This window comes from Oncorhynchus kisutch, linkage group LG24 (assembly GCF_002021735.2).
Source record: "Oncorhynchus kisutch isolate 150728-3 linkage group LG24, Okis_V2, whole genome shotgun sequence".
In the NCBI taxonomy this organism is placed as follows: Eukaryota; Metazoa; Chordata; class Actinopteri; order Salmoniformes; family Salmonidae; genus Oncorhynchus; species Oncorhynchus kisutch.
In genome coordinates, this window is record NC_034197.2 from 15946244 (window position 1) to 15967857 (window position 21614).

At 48.6% G+C, this 21614-nt stretch overlaps 1 protein-coding gene across 7 annotated transcripts in view; it reads right to left on the reverse strand.

Annotated features, from left to right (window-relative positions):
- LOC109869206 (calmodulin-binding transcription activator 1) overlaps window positions 1–21614 on the reverse strand; it is a 435704-nt gene that overhangs the window by 173873 nt on the left and 240217 nt on the right. For all 7 annotated transcript variants that reach the window (XM_031804278.1, XM_031804275.1, XM_031804274.1 and 4 more), the window contains one exon: window positions 13151–13286. In XM_031804278.1, coding sequence (XP_031660138.1) covers window positions 13151–13286 — 136 coding nt within the window. The remainder of the gene's footprint in view (window positions 1–13150; window positions 13287–21614) is intronic.

Consider the following 21614-nt stretch of genomic DNA (forward strand, 5'->3'; position numbering starts at 1 on the left):
ACAACCTGCTACCCTGCTGTGACTGTGATGAATCCGGAGTCCTCATGTAGATCATTATAAAGAGATTCTGGTGAAGAGGAGAGAAACCGGCACTCGCTCCCTGAGGTGAGGGAGTTGAGGGTGAGAGACACTTGAGAGTCGGTCTAAAGCTGTGTCCTTAGAGTATCCACTTTGAACTGGTTCCTTTCAGGTCTGTGGGCTGTGCAGACAGAATATTCCTCTGATTCATCCTCATTACAGCCCATTCTGACAAAATTAGTTGGAGGTCAAAAAGTTCTCCAACTGGAAACAGAATAACAGATGCGAAACAGTTGGCAGATTTACCCACTGCTACAATGTCATATCTCCTAACTCGACTTTAGTAAATCATCAGAATTGACATAACACAGAAATGATGTAGCGTTGCCACAAGTTAGTGGGCTCTTGCTCTGTATTGTACAGTACAGTCTGAATGCACTTCTCTGTTGTGTCAGAGAGAGGGCAGTGAGGCCTTAGTAGTGAAAGTCAGTCATTACCATTAGGCCCAAGTCTTGTACCGCTCCGGCCTCTGTCTCTCTCTCTGGCTCACTGGAGTGTACTGTAGCAGAGCAGAGGAGAGATCATACGCTAGGCAGCCACTGACTGTGTCACGCAAAGCCTACCCCCCACCCCAACAGCCTCTGTTTTCCCCTAAGCCCGCCTCCATCATCTTTGCATATCTTGGGGTGATGCTTCTCTCGGTGTGTGTGTGTCTGTCCCAGGGGAGCTGTATCAAACGCAGGACGAGTTCAGTTGCTTTAGTGCAGCTCCAGCGATCACGGAGATAATGACTGGCACACGGAGCGAGGCAGTGGGGGCTCACTCACAGTCCCGTTACATTTCAAAAAGCCCTTGCCACCTCTCTCCCTCGCCCGCTTCTCTCTCTCTCTCTTCGTCATCCCCACGCGAGTCAGTATGGTGCTCAGATGGGCCACCCAATGCTACAAGCCATCTCCCCCTCCCCCACATTAGTTATTCACTCTCTGTTCTCTCTCCCGCTTATTGATTCATTTGTATTTGTTTTAACACAGTGAGCTCAGAGACCTTAATGCATCACCGCAGGGTATTTCTGTCCATCATATTATCTACACTCTTCATCTCCATGCTCCATGAATCACAGCTCATCTCCTGGGCCATGTTTATGTGCCTCCTCACACAGACCCAGGAGAAAAGAATGGTGTAGAGGTGTGTGTGTGTTTGTGTGTGAGTGTGTGTGTGTGTGTAATCAAGCCAATACAAAAATGCAAAATCAAGTCAAAGTCTTCAGCTTGATCGACACATTAAGGGCTTCTTCAGTCGTCGGATGTTTCTCCCTCCCTCCCTCCCTCCCTCCCTCCCTCCCTCCCTCCCTCCCTCCCTCCCTCCCTCCCTCCCTCCCTCCCTCCCTCCCTCCCTCCCTCCCTCCCTCCCTCCCTTCACAATAAAGAGGGATCCCTGTGGAGCTCCTCAGCATGACAACATGGAGACGGGGGGGGGGGAAGGGGGGGGGGGCAACAAGTGGCAAATTAAATCAAGGGGAAAGTGGTGATAATACACAGCTTTTGACAGGCTCTTATACATTCAACAGCCACTTCCTCTACACCCTCCTCCTAAAATTAGCCCCAAATCCTGCTGTGGGATTTAAGTGGTGATAGCAAGGTCGGCATGAAAGGCTTACATGCTACTGAGTAGTTCAGTGATCATGACGAAGTAAGAGCAGAAAACTAATTCCACTCAGCTTAAAGAGAAAACCATGGGTGAGCTGGACCCGTGAATCCACTGTGAATACTGGCGGAAACACTAACGTGGGAACCCGCTGGTTCAGCCTATAGTAAACACAAACACATTATGATTCAGTCTATACTAGCACAGCCATGACATATGGTGTCACGGGCGTCGTCATGGAAATGACCGGACCAAAGCGCTGCGTGATGAGCGTACATTTCTTTTATTTTTAATGAATGTCGCCAACAAAAAAAGAAAACGACCGCGAAGCTTAACTTGGGCAACAATGCCACTAACAAAGTCAACTACCCACAAATGCGAAAGGAAAAAAGGCTGCCTAAGTATGATTCCCAATCAGAGACAACGATAGACAGCTGCCTCTTATTGAGAACCATACCCGGCCAAACACAAAGAAATAGAAAACATAGAAAGAAAGAAACTAGAATGCCCACCTTAGTCACACCCTGGCCTAACCAAAATAGAGAATAAAAGCCTCTCTGTGGCCAGGGCGTGACACTTGGTGCTTTGTTCTGTAGTACACGGTGGAACAGTATCATTCAATGTGACTAGCTCGAGGGACTATGTCCATGAGATGAGTGTATCGCTATAGCTAAATACATATGTATGACCTTATCAGTGTGTTAATATACAAATGAAATACATATAGTGTTGTACCATGAGGTATAATTGAATTATGTTGTCTTGACAATCATACATTACTGGCTGTGAATTTGTGAATTTGTAGTTCTATTCCTCTGTTTCTGCATAGGCAGGTCCATCTTATTACATTATCCAGGTGAATAAAGGAATACGAAACTGAATGAAATAGGACAACGGTCTATTTCCTGTGCTTTCAGTGACAGAACAGCTTCAATGACTACCTTCGTTTACCCTAGCAGGAGGTTAGGAGTTATAGCCATGGTAACGGGGCTTTAAAAAAGATCACAAACAGATTGTTTTTTTTATCTCCAACACATTCAGGTAATTCAAAAGGGAAACGGAGGCAGGCTACAGCGTGAGCAGAGCCCAGAGTCAAATACAAAAATCTACGAATCACAAAGCAGACCCACCAAGGGAAGAGAGGAGACAATAGAGTTCATCGATTTACTGTCTTGACAAAACCCACAGTTGTTTAAAAGGCCTTGTCTATAAGTTGAAATCAAACATTTTAAAAATAGGGAGGAAACATTTCTGCCTCTGGTGGTGTTGGTGACTACACGGTGTCAGTTGTCTGGTCCCAATGTCACACCTGAGTTGGAGTATGGGGAGAGTGATGTCATGCGTGATGTCACTTCCTTGAGAGAGAGAGAGAGAGAGAGAGAGAGAGAGAGAGAGAGAGAGAGAGAGCAGTTTGTTTTGTCCTCTCTCCACATCTGGCCCTGCAATCTAGTGATATCAGCTGCTGCATTGCTATCTGACTGCCACGCAACACACACTGTCTGCAACCCAGTTGCCGTCTCTTCGACCTCAACTATCTTCTCCTTAACATACACACAGAGATCTAAAACCAACAACATACTCGAGTCTCTTGCAAATACAAGTCTCCTTTGCGTTGGTAGAATACCAAACAAACATTGGATTCTTCTCACCTTGACAGAAACGAAGAAGGCCCTCAGTGACTAAATTGCAAACGAACATAAACAACACAGAACAAAGCCATAGTATCGTCTCTGGACAACATAACTCCTCTTTGTGTTGGTAGAATATCAAATTAACATTGGAATCGTCTCACCTAAGTGATTTTAATTTCTATCTAAAAAAACAACAGCCCAAAGCATTGAGTCTACTCTAGACCCTCAAGGTCATGTGATATGGGAGACAGTGCAGACAATGTGGTGCGGTGTGGAGCCTAGCATCTATCTTCATGCAGTGCTCCCTGCATCCGGCCCAGTCCAGGGTCCACTCCATTACAGCATTAGCCGCTAACATTTTGACATTTGGCTCCATTATTATCAATGAGCAGAGGGGATTGAGCCACCGACATGCTGCATTAGCTTCCTTCATTTCACAGTTGCACGGCTGAAATCCTGCATTAAGACATATCCAACATGGACTGACATGTTAGGAGGAGCGATGAGCAGGCCACTGTTCAGGGGGTTGGAGGGGGGAATGGAAGGATATTGGCATTGAGTTCCAAGAGTGTTGGAGCTTTTGCCTTCCGTGCTCCTAAACAAGAAAGCTTATTCTATTCGGTTTAATTAGCCTGTGGCAATGAAATTAGTCTGAGGCACTGCCACCTTCACTTAATAGAAATTGATCTGTGTTTGGGGGAGTTTATTAAAGCTCGGGAATAATGGGAAGAGGGGATGGAGGGGGTCCACATTAGAAGCTAATCATGACGGGAGGTGGGTGGGTGACGGTTTGAATCTGACCAGGTCTAGGATCAATCGGAGTGTGTCAGTGTTGATCTGTCCATGGCTAGCTGAACCAGAACAGAGGTTCTCTGCTATTACACAAGGAGAAGCTCAGGTTGATGTCTGGCCAACAGTCATGGGAAATGGCACTTTTTGGATCCTTTTTCCACGGCAGGGTTTTACACCAGTGCTTTACCTTAAGACATGTTGTGTTTCCACCTGTGAGTCTGAAGCCCAAAACAGTCTTGGGACATACCGTTTTTGGGGGAAGCATAGGGGAGTTAAGCTGAGCAGCAGAACAAGTGGGACTCGACAGAGGTGAGGAGAGAGAAGGAGTGGTGAGCTAATCACAGACAGACAACTATCCTCTCCTCAGGTCCCCAAGCCAGATGCATTCTGGGTAGATGAGGAGAGGGGCAGGGTGGTTGCTCATTTATCTAGCCGTCTGGCCAGCTCACCTGGAGTGATGGGGGAGACGTCAGAGAGGCAGGCTGCTATTTCACGGCCTGTTAAGCACTAATGCCGCAACACGCCCTGTGCTCCAATTCTAGGGAACGGGGAGCATTACCGTCCGGTTCTCAAGGTTCTGTCCGTCTGGACTGTAGGCTTGGAGGGGGAGAGGGGAGTAGATGAGATAGGAAGAAAATGGGAGGGAGGGATCAAGAGAGAGAGATTAATCGGGAGAGAGAGGTAGAGAGAGTGGGATGGCCCAGAGAGTGAAAGAGAGAGGAAGGAAGAGAGAGAGGGAGAGAGAGAGAGGTGGGAAGAGAGGGAAGGATAGAGGGGAGCCTGCTGAGACAATGGTCTGGAGCAGACAGGACAGTAGCAGGGCACGCGCTGACATCCACTCCCGCTACGCACTGCTGCCTCTTACAGGCTCCTGAAGGCCCCTCACTCCCAGCCCCTCTGCCTCCTTGCCTTCCTTCTCTTCTCCTCACTGGAGCCACTGAGCACCACTAGCCTGAACCACCCACAACACTTGTGTTCTCTGTTTGCTAACTCGGGCCTGTGTAACAACCACACAGCTTCTAATAGGTCCAGGCTGGCTGGTGAGAGGAGAGCATTTATACTTAACGGAGCCATGTGAGGAGGCTGCTTATGTAGAGGCTGAAGACTCTGGAGGACATTATGTGTGTGTGTGTGTGTGTGTGTGTGTGTGTGTGTGTGTGTGTGTGTGTGTGTGTGTGTGTGTGTGTGTGTGTGTGTGTGTGTGTGTGTGTGTGTGTGTGTGTACGTTTGTGTTCATCTAGACTGGTTTTACCCTGTCATTCCGCTCTGCCTATCTGGGCACTACTGTTATCCCAATAAGGTTCAATGGTCTGAAATAATGTAGAAGTGAACTTATACAGCTAGCTGTTATTTGTGCCTTATTATATAGAATTCATTTTACTGGAGTTCATCTTTAGGGAACTATAAGAAAAATACATTCAGTGTGTGTGGTGTTTAAATAGCGAATCTAACCAGCCGGTCCCTACACGGCAGGCTCTCCTGGAGAGAGTCCCCCTGGCTTGACTGTACTGTGTGTGTGCTCTTCCCTGCCTATACTGTACTATACTGTACTGTGGTGTACCAGTGCTGAAGGCTAAGGGCAGGACATTTACTTGTGTTTACAGTAAACAGAGCTGAAGATGACTGATGGGTCACAGATCCTGTCCTGTCCTGACTTGGGTTGTAGAGTAACTGATGGATCACCCATCCTCTATGTCTGTTAGGAACTGCACAGGGGGGTGGCTGCACACACACACACACACCCACACCCAAACTCACACACACACACGCACCCAAACACACACGCACCCAAACACACGCACACCCAAACACACACACACACACATGCACCCCCCCCCACACACACACACACACCCAAACACATGCACCCAAACGCACACACACACGCAAACAAACACACACGCACCCAAACACACACACACGCAAACACACACACATGCGCACCCAAACACACACACGCGCACCCAAACACACACAGACACACCCAAACACACAAATACGCACCCAAACACACGCATGCACACACACGCACGCACACACACAACACACACACACACACACAGTGACACCATGAATCAGGTCAAATATGCCTGTGAGATACACATGGTGTCTGTACATATTGAAATGGTGTGGCAGCAGTGTTCCCTGTGGTTCTACAGGTCCTGAATCAGTCTCTAGCTGATCTCTCCTGAATCAGTCTCACAAGAGGTATGTGGCAGGGTCTACAGTCAATGACGGATTACAAAAAGAAAACCAGCCCCGTCACGGACCAGGATGTCTTGCTCCCAGGCAGACTAAATAACTTTTTGGCCCGCTTTGAGGACAATACAGTGCCACTGACACGGCCTGCAACCAAAACATGCGGCCTCTCCTTCACTGCAGCCGAGGTGAGTAAAACATTTAAACGTGTTAACCCTCGCAAGGCTGCAGGCCCAGCCAGCATCCCCAGCCGCGCCCTCAGAGCATGCGCAGACCAGCTGGCTGGTGTGTTTACGGACATATTCAATCAATCCCTATCCCAGTCTGCTGTTCCCACATGCTTCAAGAGGGCCACCATTGTTCCTGTTCCGAAGAAAGCAAAGGTAACTGAGCTAAACGACTACCGCCCCGTAGCACTCACTTCCGTCATCATGAAGTGCTTTGAGAGACTAGTCAAGGACAATATCACCTCCATCCTACCTGACACCCTAGACCCACTCCAATTTGCTTACCGCCCAAATAGGTCCACAGACGATGCAATCTCAACCACACTGCACACTGCCCTAACCCATCTGGACAAGAGGAATACCTATGTGAGAATGCTGTTCATCGACTACAGCTCGGTATTTAACACCATAGTACCCTCCAAGCTCGTCATCAAGCTCGAGACCCTGGGCAACTGGGTATTGGACTTCCTGATGGGCCGCCCCCAGGTGGTGAGGGTAGGCGACAACATCTCCACCCCGCTGATCCTCAACACTGGGGCCCCACAAGGGTGCGTTCTGAGCCCTCTCCTGTACTCCCTGTTCACCCACGACTGCGTGGCCACGCACGCCTCCAACTCAATCATCAAGTTTGCGGACGACACAACAGTGGTAGGCTTGATTACCAACGACGACGAGACGGCCTACAGGGAGGAGGCGAGGGCCCTCAGAGTGAGGTGTCAGGAAAATAACCTCACACTAAACGTCAACAAAACTAAGGAGATGATTGTGGACTTCAGGAAACAGCAGAGGGAACACCCCCCTATCCACATCGATGGAACATTAGTGGAGAGGGTAGCAAGTTTTAAGTTCCTCGGCATACACATCACAGACAAACTGAATTGGTCCACCCACACAGACAGCATCGTGAAGAAGGCGCAGCAGCGCCTCTTCAACCTCAGGAGGCTGAAGAAATTCGGCTTGTCACCAAAAGCACTCACAAACGTCTACAGATGCACAATCGAGAGCATCCTGGCGGGCTGTATCACCGCCTGGTACGGCAACTGCTCCGCCCACAACCGTAAGGCTCTCCAGAGGGTAGTGAGGTCTGCACAACGCATCACCGGGGGCAAACCACCCGATGTTACAGGAAGGCCATAAAGATCATCAAGGACAACAACCACCCGAGCCACTGCCTGTTCACCCCGCTATCATCCAGAAGGCGAGGTCTGTACAGGTGCATCAAAGCTGGGACCGAGAGACTGAAAAACAGCTTCTGTCTCAAGGCCATCAGTCTGTTAAACAGCCACCACTAACATTGAGTGGCTGCTGCCAACACACTGACTCAACTCCAGCCACTTTAATAATGGGAATTGATGGAAATGATGTAAAATATATCACTAGCCACTTTAAACAATGCTACCTAATATAATGTTTACATACCCTACATTATTCATCTCATATGTATACGTATATACTGTACTCTATCATCTACTGCATCGCTATGTAATACATGTATCACTAGCCACTTTAACTATGCCACTTTGTTTACATACTCATCTCATATGTATATACTGTACTCGATACCATCTACTGTATCTTGCCTATGCCGCTCTGTACCATCACTCATTCATATATCTTTATGTACATATTCTTTATCCCCTTACACTTGTGGGTATAAGACAGTAGTTTTGGAATTGTTAGTTAGATTACTTGTTGGTTATTACTGCATTGTCGGAACTAGAAGCACAAGCATTTCGCTACACTCGCATTAACATCTGCTAACCATGTGTATGTGACAAATAAAATTGATAAATAAAAATTATTTGATTTGAGCTGATCTCTCCTGAATCAGTCTCTAGCTGATCTCTCCTGAATCAGTCTCTAGCTGATCTCTCATGAATCAGTCTCTAGCTGATCTCTCCTGAATCAGTCTCTAGCTGATCTCTCCTGAATCAGTCTCTAGCTGATCTCTCCTGAATCAGTCTCTAGCTGATCTCTTCTGAATCAGTCTCTAGCTGATCTCTTCTGAATCCGTATCTAGCTGATCTATCCTGAACCAGTCTCTAGCTGATCTATCCTGAACCAGTCTCTAGCTGATCTCCTCTGAATCAGTCTCTAGCTGATCTCTTCTGAATCAGTCTCCAGCTGATCTCCCCTGAATCAGTCTCTAGCTGATCTCTTCTGAATCAGTCTCTAGCTGATCTCTTCTGAATCAGTCTCTAGCTGATCTCTCCTGAACCAGTCTCTAGCTGATCTCTCCTGAATCAGTCTCTAGCTGATCTCTTCTGAATCAGTCTCTAGCTGATCTCTCCTGAATCAGTCTCTAGCTGATCTCTCCTGAATCAGTCTCTAGCTGATCTCTCCTGAATCAGTCTCTAGCTGATATCTCCTGAATCAGTCTCTAGCTGATCTCTCCTGAATCAGTCTCTAGCTGATCTCTCCTGAATCAGTCTCTAGCTGATCTCCTCTGAATCAGTCTCTAGCTGATCTCTTCTGAATCAGTCTCCAGCTGATCTCCCCTGAATCAGTCTCTAGATGATCTCTTCTGAATCAGTCTCTAGCTGATCTCTTCTGAATCAGTCTCTAGCTGATCTCTCCTGAACCAGTCTCTAGCTGATCTCTCCTGAATCAGTCTCTAGCTGATCTCTTCTGAATCAGTCTCTAGCTGATCTCTCCTGAATCAGTCTCTAGCTGATCTCTCCTGAATCAGTCTCTAGCGGATCTCTCCTGAATCAGTCTCTAGCTGATCTCTCCTGAATCAGTCTCTAGCTGATCTCTCCTGAATCAGTCTCTAGCTGATCTCTCCTGAATCAGTCTCTAGCTGATCTCTTCTGAATCAGTCTCCAGCTGATCTCCCCTGAATCAGTCTCTAGCTGATCTCTTCTGAATCAGTCTTTAGCTGATCTCTTCTGAATCAGTCTCTAGCTGATCTCTCCTGAACCAGTCTCTATCTGATCTCTCCTGAATCAGTCTCTAGCTGATCTCTTCTGAATCCACCTTCACTCCTGAAGATGCCTCCACTGGCCACAGCATTTAGCTTTTAGGTGTCAGAGGAGTAGTGTCCTCTGCTGGCTCTTCTCTGCCATCTCACACATGGCAGCAGTGTGAACAGTCACATGGCAGCAGTGTGAACAGTCACATGGCAGCAGTGTGAACAGTCACATGGCAGCAGTGTGAACAAGTGGGCCTCCAGAAAGAGAGGTGTGTCTGGGAGTCACAGCTGTGTTATTTGCATAATGCAGCCTCCATCTGGAGTTTAAAACAAATCCCATTTTATTTGTCACATGCTCCGAATAGAACGGGTGTAGACTTAAACGTGACAGGCTTGTTTATGAGCCCTTCCCAATGATACAGAGAACCAAAAAATACAACCATAGTAACACAAGACAAATGAAATAGTCATGAATGGAGGTATATACAAGGAGTACCAGTACCAGATCAATATGCAGAGGTACAAGGTATTTGAGGTAGATGTACATGAAGGCAGGGTAAAGTGACTAGACATCAGGATAGATAATAATAAGGAATTTGAGGTAGATATGTACATGAAGGCAGGGTAAAGTAACTAGGCATCAGGATAGATAATAATAAGGTATTTGAGGTAGATATGTACATGAAGGGAGGGTAAAGTAACTAGGCATCAGGATAGATAATAATAAGGTATTTGAGGTAGATATGTACATGAAGGCAGGGTAAAGTGACTAGGTATCAGGATAGATAATAATAAGGTATTTGAGGTAGATATGTACATGAAGGCAGGGTAAAGTAACTAGGCATCAGGATAGATAATAATAAGGTATTTGAGGTAGATATGCACATGAAGGCAGGGTAAAGTGACTAGGCATCAGGGTAGATAATAATAAGGTATTTGAGGTAGATATGTACATGAAGGCAGGGTAAAGTAACTAGGTATCAGGATAGATAATAATAAGGTATTTGAGGTAGATATGTACATGAAGGCAGGGTAAAGTAACTAGGTATCAGGATAGATAATAATAAGGTATTTGAGGTAGATATGTACATGAAGGCAGGGTAAAGTAACTAGGTATCAGGATAGATAATAATAAGGTATTTGAGGTAGATATGTACATGAAGGCAGGGTAAAGTGACTAGGCATCAGGGTAGATAATAATAAGGTATTTGAGGTAGATATGTACATGAAGGCAGGGTAAAGTGACTAGGCATCAGGGTAGATAATAATAAGGTATTTGAGGTAGATATGTACATGAAGGCAGGGTACAGTGACTAGGTGTCAGGATAGATAATAATAAGGTATTTGAGGTAGATATGTACATGAAGGCAGGGTAAAGTGACTAGGCATCAGGGTAGATAATAATAAGGTAAAATAAAGAACAGAGTAGCAGCAACATATGATGAGTGTAAAAAAGTGTGTGTGTGAGTGTGTGTGTGTTTGTGTCGGTATGTGTGTATTCGTTTGTGCTGTCGGTACGCGAGTGTGTGTTATGTGTGGGTGTGTTTGTGTTGTCGGTATACGTGGGTGTGTTATGTGTGTGTGCATATGCGTATGTAGTGTATGTCTATGGGTTTTGTGTGAGAGTGTCAGTGTGTGTGTGAGTGTGTATATAGTGTGTGTATACACACGCTCTTTCCATGACACAGACTGACCAGGTGAATCCAGGTGAAAGCTACGATCCCTTATTGAGGTCACTAGTTAAATCCACTTCAATCAGTGTAGATGAAGGGGAGGAGACAGGTTAAAGACATGGCTTGTGTATGTGTGCCATTCGTTTTCCCATGATTCATCTCCTTTAGTCAAAGCCCAAAAGGAGGAGTATGATCATGGAGCCCCGGTTGCTTCAAAGCCTCTTATTTGTCAAGACATAGCGTCACCTATCCAGGGTTTATATACGACATCCCCAGCTTGGAGAGGACTATGGTGTTGAACGCTGAGCTGTAGTCTATCAACAGCATTGTCACATTGTCCAGCTGGGAGAGGGCAGTGTGAAGTGCAATTGAGATTGCATCGTCTGTGGATCAATTGGGGCGGTATGCGAATGGGAGTGTGTCCAGGGTGCCTGGGAGGACGGTGTTGATGTGTGTTATGACCATCCTTTCAAAGCACTTCATAATTACAGATGCTACATTTAGGCAGGTTACCTTAGAGTTCTTGGGAACAGGGACATTGGTGGTCAGGTTGAAACATGTTGGGATTACAGACTGGGACAAGGACAGATTGATAATGTCTGTGAAGACACCTGGCAGCTGGTCTGCGCATGCTTTGAGAACGTGCCCTGGTATTCCGTCTGATCCGGTGGCCTTGTGATTGTTAACCTGTTTACACATTTTACTCACATTGCCCAGGGAGAGCGAGATTACACGGTCATCCGGAACAACAGGGACTTTCAGGCAAGACTCAGTGTTGTATTCCTCGAATCGAGCATAAAAGGCATTTAGATCATTTGGGAGTTCTGCATCACTGGGCATCTCACGGCTGGGTTTCCCTTTGTTATCATCTGCAAGCCATGCCACATACAACGCATATCAGAGCCGGTGTAATAGGATTCCACCTTCCTCCTATATTGTCCTTTTACATGTGTGATGTCTCGACGGAGGTCCTAGTGGGCTTTCTGTATGCGTCCATGTCCGTGTCCCGTTTCTTGTAAGCGGTAGATCCATGGTCTATCCCAGGCATATATACCAAAACAGCATATTTAACTTGATATGTTTGACATGGAAGTATTTGGCTTCAGCTCACAAATAACCAAAATGATATCTTGACATGTAGGCTTAGCACTTTCACAAAGAGTGACATTAATTAATACAACTGTCAGACATTATGGAAGAAACACGTAAGACCCAAATGGTTTTAGCAAGCATGTCCAGAACAAGTTATCAGAGAGTGGCATGTCCAGGCACAGACAACATTGAGCTATTTCCCCTGAGCGACCGTCCTGTAGAGCAGAACAAACACAGAGATGGAACCCTATGTGGACAGTCTGGGGTTTGTCTCTGTCACACACGGCGCCCGCCACTCCCTGAGGTATGTGTGTGAGTGTGTGCTTATGTGTAGATGGACACACACATCCCTGACACCCCGTACCCATCCACACTCCTGTGCCTCTGGCACCATTGCCTAGGGCTAAGCCTGTAAGTGAAACAAAACCAGAACTTTTCCCCCAGCCCTATAAAAAAGGAAGGGAGGGGAGTGAAGCAGGCCCTAGAGGCCTGAGAGAAGCTCCTTTTCATGTGTCTCACCGCTGATAAATCAACCATGGTGCCAGCACTGCACCGCTAACCCAGGCTGGCCCGGCGTGAACCCGGTTGAGACTGGGCCTGTGTGGTGCCTGCTGGTTAGGGGGCATAGAGGGGAGTGAGGATAGGGGCAGAATGCGAGTTGGGCTCAACTAGCTAGTGAGGGAGGAGAGAAGATTAATGTAGGCTCTGGAGAGCGAAGGCAACATCCTGCACCTTAATAAGGTACAAACAATCGGTTCCTCTCTGCTGCCTTCCCAGGGAACAACTATTGTTGTGCTGCATGTTTCCCTGCTCTGCGTGGCTCCTGGGAGATAGCAGGGCTAGGACCCAACTTCAGCATGTAGCTTGGCTGTCTCTCCCTTACAGCCAGGGGAGGACAACTCAGTGTCGTGTCCAGGTCAGACCAGGTCCCATACTTCCCTCCCGAACCTCCTCGTTCCTTACCTCCACTCCCTGGACTTTGAGCTTCATGTGATCCTCCCGCGTGGTCTTCCCATCTTTCCTCTTCTTCCAGCAGTAGCCGTCCTTCCTGTACTTCACCTTCTTCCTGTTGTACAAGATCATCGACCCATTCTGTGGCCTGGATCAGAGAAAGAAAGAGTGTGAGAGAGAGAGAGTGTGAGAGAGTGTGAGAGAGAGAGAGAGTGAGAGAGAGAGTGTGAGAGAGTGTGTGTGTGAGAGAGAGAGAGAGAGAGAGAGAGAGAGAGAGAGAGAGAGAGAGAGAGAGAGAGAGAGAGAATTTTAATTCAAAGCCACTGCTGTGGGACTCATTTTAGAGATGTACAAAGTCTCGACACAAGTCTACTGCCAGGCAGAAATGCACCAGTGACTTTAGATGACAAGACTTCTTTATGATGTTTTTCTGCATTCCTCTTCACAGTTTGACAATGAACAAAGCAAACCTTCAGCATACATTTCTCCATATGAAAGTGACACTTCTACCACAGAGTAAATTACATGTAGAACCGGTGTGTGCGTGTGCGAGTTCATGTGCGTGCCTGTGTGTGTATAAAGGCTGAGGCAGCTTTTTTTTATCTCACATTCATCCAGTGAAATGAGTTGTGGTGGTGTGTGTAAAGTCCCTTGGGAGAAGAAGAGATCTTCCCTCACATTCCATTCATAATTCATCCTCCCTTCATCAGACCACAGCTTCTTGCTTCATAATGATACAATATAATGATATCATGTAACTATTTGATGATAATATGCCTTTACAGCTCCATTTGTCAGACGGGGCGTTTGGAGTACAGTGTTAAAACATGAACAGAAAGAAGGAGGCCGTATCATTCATGAAACATTATTGAGTTGCTCAACAATTAGTGCAAAGTTGAGCAAGGCTAGAATGTGCTTGGCTGACCAAACACGTGTCAGGGCTCTATATCTTGAATTCATAAACATTCTGTACACACACACACACACACACACACACACACACACACACACACACACACACACACACACACACACACACACACACACACACACACACACACACACACACACACACACACACACACACACACACACACACACACACACACGCGCACACACACACGCACGCACACACACACAGCTGCCATTTTCTGGAGCAATCCCAAATGAGTGCAGGTTGCTGCCTCATTGCAGGGTGTTGGGGTCTGCCTCTGTTGGGTGCTCATCGTAGCAGCTGTTCAGGCTTGTTAGCCCCATACTCACTGCACACAAGCTACAGTTAAGAGTGCAATCGCTTCTCTCGCCTCTTTTTAAATAAACAAACACAAACAAACGCTCAAAACTCTCTACAAAGAAAAAAAAAGACCTTGCTATTTTCTAATGCTACTTTGCGAATAAAAACAAACTGTTTTGGTTTGGTGTTGTTGTTTGGTAGTTACACTTTTGTCATGGTTTTATTTATAACGGTGCATCATTTTCCAGGGTTGCTCACGGGACCTGCTTCCTGTTTATCTTGCTATTGCTCATCAATCATCTCTCTTCCCAGGACGTATCTCAGGGGCCAATAGAGAGAGAGAGGGGAGGGAGGGAGAGAGGGGGAAATGAAGGAGGGGTCCCACCAGTCCCACTCTGTGGCCCCTGACAGCACCTTCTAATGAGAGACGTCACTCAAACCCTGCCATCCTCAATCCCTCGCTCTTTCTATTCCCCCCCCCCCCCTTCTCCTCTCACCACCAGTCGGTTGGAGCTAGAGATGGGCGCCGGGGAATTACCTTCCTCTCCTCCCTCTCTCTCTCGCTTCATCGGTCTCCAGAGCCCTCACTTTCGCTCTTCCTAACTCTCCTCTCTCATTCTGTCATTCCATCGTTCATCCCCCTTTCACTACCTGCAAGCTAACATAGGAATCCTTCATGTCTTCTACCGTACATTTACAAATGTGGGATTTCGACGGGGTTTAAACCTCTGATAAAACTACTCTCTGGAGGAAACTAAGATAAGTCTGGTTTATGGCACGTTGTATATTCCCCCCGGGTCATCAACATAGTTGATGACTCCAATACAATTCTATGAACAAAGAATCGCTAAGTATTGTGCAGCTATAGGATAATGTACAGTATATGATGATTCTAGCCCTTTGTGACGAATGTCATCCGAAGGTCACCTGGCTGTCTAGGAGACTATTGCAGACTTCAGCACTCTGTCGAGGCAATCAAACAATATGATGTCTTTTTAATGAACGCTCGGACACACTGGTTAAATGGATTCTGTATGGGCATGCTGCTTGTTTCCGTGGAGATGCGTTCTCTGTTTGCCTTTCAGAAAAACAGGAAGCGTGCGTCTTGGAATGTAGCCCCCACATTAGACTAAAAGATGGGACGAGAAGAGATAAGGTCGACAATCAAATGTCTGATCTCCTCAAGAGCATTGGAAATTGGGGTGAGGCTTTCGTGTCAGAGGCCCCCGCACCTTATTTATCGGCTCTGTGAAAAGTTATCCACTCAGCTTTTTATAGGGAGGCAGTGTTAGGAAGATGCTGTTTTCAATTCAAGACATGCTGGACAAAGTCTTAGATTCTTCTGCTCTCTGAAGTAGCTACGTCTAAAGCACAGGCCTGAAAAGGCACACTTTGCAAAGAAATAGGTTCTCTATCCCTCGTCCTTCCTCCCTCTCTCTCTCTGTTCTTCACCTACAGTATATCTCAGTAAACTTAGGCGTTTCAATTAATCTTATCAGAATCACACATATTTATACATGGAGGGAAAATGCTAAGTGCTCTGTTATCAAAGCAGTGTGACAGCAGGCCCTCTGTTTCAGAAGCCTAAACGTGCCTGATTATTATGGAAACACAGCACAGTCCCTGACACATATGCGCACAGACACACGCATGCACATACACACACACACACACACACACACACACCTCTCGGTGGCGTGGCGTGTCCTGGCCGATAATACGCTTTACCCCGTGGATGGTGTACAGCCTGCCCAGTCCTTGAGGAATCATTCATTTACAGAGGTAATGGCATTCACTCAATCAGGTTTGTTCATTAAGAAAAAGTGGGCGAGGGAGAGAGAGAGAGATGTGAGGGAGGTAGGGGGGGACTGTGTCTGAGAATCCACAATGAGCCTGGAGGAGAGGAGCCTGGCCCTGAGTTAGTGACTGACAGTAGCTCAGAGACAGGCTCAGGAGCTCAGTTCCACAGCCATAGATCCACAGGAACCAAGTCCCCTCAGCCAGAGACAGAGAAAGAGAGAGAGAGAGAGACTCAGACTTCTCCTATCTGGCCAGCAGAGGGAACTAGTTGCGGTTGGGGCTGATCCTACAGTTACAACTCCCCCATGCTCCATGCATTTGTGTCAGTAGCGTAGTAGAGAATGAAACATTTACCTTGGTGTTCTAGCTGTAATAGGAGAGCTGCTGCTTCCCCCCTAACACTGGCCCTATTCCCCAGGACACCCCCCGTAACACTTGCCCTATTCCCCAGGACACCCCCCGTAAAACTGGCCCTATTCCCCAGGACACCCCCTAACACTGGCCCTATTCCCCAGGACACCCCCCTAACACTGGCCCTATTCCCCAGGACACCCCCCTAACACTGGCCCTATTCCCCAGGACACCCCCTAACACTGGCCCTATTCCCCAGGTCACCCCCTAACACTGACCCTATTCCCCAGGACACCCCCCGTAACACTGGCCCTATTCCCCAGGACACCCCCTAACACTGGCCCTATTCCCCAGGACACCCCCTAATACTGGCCCTATTCTCCAGGACACCCCCCTAACACTGGCCCTATTCCCCAGGACACCCCCCTAACACTGACCCTATTCCCCAGGACACCCCCCGTAAAACTGGCCCTATTCCCCAGGACACCCCCCGTAACACTGGCCCTATTCCCCAGGACACCCCCTAACACTGGCCCTATTCCCCAGGACACCCCCCTAACACTGGCCCTATTCCCCAGGACACCCCCCTAACACTGGCCCTATTCCCCAGGACACCCCCTAACACTGGCCCTATTCCCCAGGACACCCCCCGACACTGGCCCTATTCCCCAGGACACCCCCTAACACTGACCCTATTCCCCAGGACACCCCCGTAAAACTGGCCCTATTCCCCAGGACACCCCCCGTAACACTGTCCCTATTCCCCAGGACACCCCCTAAGACTGGCCCTATTCCCCAGGACACCCCCCTAACACTGGCCCTATTCCACAGGACACCCCCTAATACTGGCCCTATTCTCCAGGACACCCCCCTAACACTGGCCTTATTCCCCAGGACACCCTCCTAACACTTACCCTATTCCCCAGGACACCCCCCTAACACTGGCCCTATTCCTCAGGACACCCCCTAACACTGGCCCTATTCCCCAGGACACCCCCTAACACTGGCCCTATTCCCCAGGACACCCCCTAACACTGGCCCTATTCCCCGGGACACCCCCTAACACTGACCCTATTCCCCAGGACACCCCCCGTAAAACTGGCCCTATTCCCCAGGACACCCCCTAACACTGGCCTTATTCCCCAGGACACCCCCCTAACACTTACCCTATTCCCCAGGATACCCTCCTAACACCCTATTTCCCAGGACACCCTCCTAACACCCTATTTCCCAGGACACCCTCCTAACACCCTATTTCCCAGGACACCCAGCCTTTGATTAATACCACACTGGGTTTTTCTCTCTCTACAAACTCGAGAGGAGAGGTAGAGATGAGGCGTCTTTGAAGATCAGGGGGGTGAGCTGGTTGGGCCATGGAGGTACAGTGGAGGCACAGCAGGGAGGCACAGTGGAGGCACAGTGGAGGCACAGCAGGGAGGCACAGTGGAGGCACAGCAGGGAGGCACAGTGGAGGCACAGCAGGGAGGCACAGTGGAGGCACAGAAGGGAGGCACAGTGGAGGCACAGGAGGGAGGCACAGTGGAGGCACAGCAGGGAGGCACAGTGGAGGCACAGTGTAGGCACAGTGGAGGCACAGCAGGGAGGCACAGTTGAGGCACAGCAGGGAGGCACAGTGGAGGCACAGCAGGGAGGCACAGTGGAGGCACAGCAGGGAGGCACAGTGGAGGCACAGTGGAGGCACAGCAGGGAGGCACAGTGGAGGCACAGCAGGGAAGCACAGCGGAGGCACAGGAGGGAGGCACAGTGGAGGCACAGGAGGGAGGCACAGTGGAGGCACAGTGGAGGCACAGCAGGGAGGCACAGTGGAGGCACAGCAGGGAGGCACAGTGGAGGCACAGGAGGGAGGCACAGTGGAGGCACAGGAGGGAGGCACAGTGAAACCAGAGCAGGGAGGCACAGTTGAGGCACAGGAGGGAGTCACAGTGGAGGCACATGAGGGAGGCACAGTGGAGGCACAGGAGGGAGGCACAGTGGAGGCACAGCAGGGAGGCACAGTGGAGGCACAGCAGGGAGGCACAGTGGAGGCACAGGAGGGAGGCACAGTGGAGGCACAGCAGGGAGGCACAGTGGAGGCACAGCAGGGAGTCAACCCCTGGTGTTATTAATTACCCATCAGAGCCCTCAGCTGTCATAGTCCTACAACACCAACACCATGTCACCAATAAACACACACGTACAGTATACTAATGTAGACACACAGGCCCACTACTGGATACATATATAGTCCACACACACACACACACACACACACACACACACACACACACACACACACACACACACACACACACACAGACACACACACACACACACACACACCGTGGGGCGCTATTTCTTTCTTTGAAACACAAAACTAATTTAGGCAGCAGGGAAGTTGATCCACACACATCTCGCGTCCCGTGGACCCACACGGAGCTGTCAAAACGGCAGGCTTCTACATGTAATATAATTACACTTCAAGAGGTATTCTCTATTAGACGCCACCTCATCTCTCCCCTGTCTGTCTGTCTGAATACAGAGGTGTTAGGCTGCCTGGTACAGTGGTAGCGTAGCGTAGCGTAGCCAGGGTCTATCAGGGTGCATCACGTGTGAATTGATGACTCTGTGATAAGTCTGCCCCTCCAGCGCCTGGCAGAGTGGAGCGCACATCAGGAAGTGGGGCGTGCTCTAAAACTACTTTAAATGTAAATCTGCCACGCACAGCACTCGGATTGAGATTCATCGCACCCCAATCTCCCCCTCCGCCCCCAGTGCTCTCTCCCCCGCTCACGTTCTCACGCCAAATCCTGGTCGGGCCCGGGGTACGTACCCCTCAGACTGTCAATGAGGAACTAGGAAGAGGGAGTTAGGTCATCATCCCACTACACCGCTCGGCGCAGCGCTCGTAAGCAGCTCCCAGTCTATCTTTCATTACCATTCTGTTCTCAATCTATGCATTACGATGATGTGAACGTGTAATTACATTCCCATGGTAATTAATCAGGTAGAAAGGTCATGGCAGTACAGGTCAAACTGGTAGAGAAGTTTTATGTGTGAACGTTTGTCAAACACTGTGTCATGTCCTGATTATGTTGGCATTTATAATAACACAATGTGTACCTAGTCTGGTCTACCAGCCTATCACAGAGGGTGATGGGTGGACCCGTGAGTACTGTTTGGGAGACAGGTAAAAAAAAAAGAGTTTGTGACTCCCTCGCTCTCTCTCTCTCTCTTTTTCTCTCACTCTCTCTCACCCCTTCTCTCTCTGTTTCTCACTCCTTCTCTCTCTGTTTCTCACTCCTTCTCTCTCTCTCTCTCTCTCTCTCTCTCTCTCTCACTCCCTCTTCCTCTCCCTCTCCCCCCCTCTCTCTCTCACTCCCTCCTCCTCTCCCTCCCTCCCCCTCTCTCTCTCCCTCTCTGTCTTTCCCTCTCTCTCTCCTCCACTCTCTCCCCCTCCTTCTATCTCTGCTGCCTGCCACACAACTCAGGCCTCTGCCTTCCAGCCACAAAACAGATGGTCCCAGAACACTTATCTCAATGGAAAAATCACAGCCAATTTAAAAAGAATATAAATTACACTCTGTGTAGCTCCACGTCTGTGCCTCCTGTCCCTAAAAGACCTACAACAGTGGATAAGAAGCGAAGGGGGGGGGGGCAGGGTGTCAATTCCCTTATCTCACCCCCAGCAGCCCTGCAGAGTGAGAGAGAGGGCTGATGACTGGGGGTGATGCTAGGCTGATAGTGGCTAAGCTCGTTTCATGCACGTTTCAGCCTGTTCAGGAAGGCAGGCTGCTGGCGTACTGTACGTATGAATGGCACACTGGCCAGACTAAGCGCTCTCTCTGAGCCTCCAGTCCCTACACTGGAGGACAGGGTTACCACGTCATTTACAAACATCCATGGAGCACCATGAGCTGTGCATTGTGTACATACGGCATATAGGTTGGCCTGCACAATGTACAGAGGCTGATATGCAGTATGAATAGACAAATGGATGAGTTGCCATGGTTATGGCTTCACTGGCTCTGTTGTCATCATATGTCAGTTCATGTTTCTGGAAATGTGTGTGCAGCGTGTGTGTGTTGTGTCGCATGCATTACTTATAACTTCAACGTCAGGTCATGTGGTCTTCTCACGTTTCTTCTGTACATGTGTGCAGGAGAGGGCTGCAGGTAGCCTAGTGGTAGCCTAGTGGTTAGAGTGTAGAGGCGGCAGGTAGCATAGTGATTAGAGTTTAGTGGCAGCAGGTAGCCTAGTGGTTAGAGTGTAGAGGCAGCAGGTAGCCTAGTGGATAGAGTGTGGAGGCAGCAGGTAGCCTAGTGGTTAGAGTGTGGAGGCGGCAGGTAGCCTAGTGGTTAGAGTGTAGAGGCGGCAGGTAGCCTAGTGGTTAGAGTGTAGAGGTGGCAGGTAGCCTAGTGGTTAGAGTGTAGAGGCGGCAGGTAGCCTAGTGGTTAGAGTGTAGAGGTGGCAGGTAGCCTAGTGGTTAGAGTGTAGAGGCTGCAGGTAGCCTAGTGGTTAGAGTGTAGAGGCTGCAGGTAGCCTAGTGGTTAGAGTGTAGAGGTGGCAGGTAGCCTAGTGGTTAGAGTGTAGAGGCTGCAGGTAGCCTAGTGGTTAGAGCGTTGGACTAGTAACAGAAAGGTTGCAAGAACGAAATCCTGAGCTGACAAGGTAAAAATCTGTCGTCCTGCCCCTGAACAAGGCAGTTAACCCACTGTTCCTAGGCCGTCATTGAAAATAAGAATATGTTCTTAAGTGACTTGCCTAGTAAAATATAGGTAAAATAAAAAATAAATATGCATAGCATTATGCTTCTGATTTGTACTTTCCTTTATCCAGCTGCTACCGAGGTCAGTGTGACTCCCACTGAATGGCTCAACTCACGCTGTGTGAGGGTTCTTCTGCAGCAACACAGCACAGCCTTATTATGGCATACTGTAGAGAGGATGCCTTTGTCTCCTTCAATCAGACTGCAGCGCATATCGTAACGTCTCATTTTAGGGATCCCTGATGATCTTCTTGGTTTTCCTGCGAAACCTGGTGTTGTAGGTGTCCTGGAGGGCAGGCAGTGAGCCCCCAATGGTGCGTTCGGCT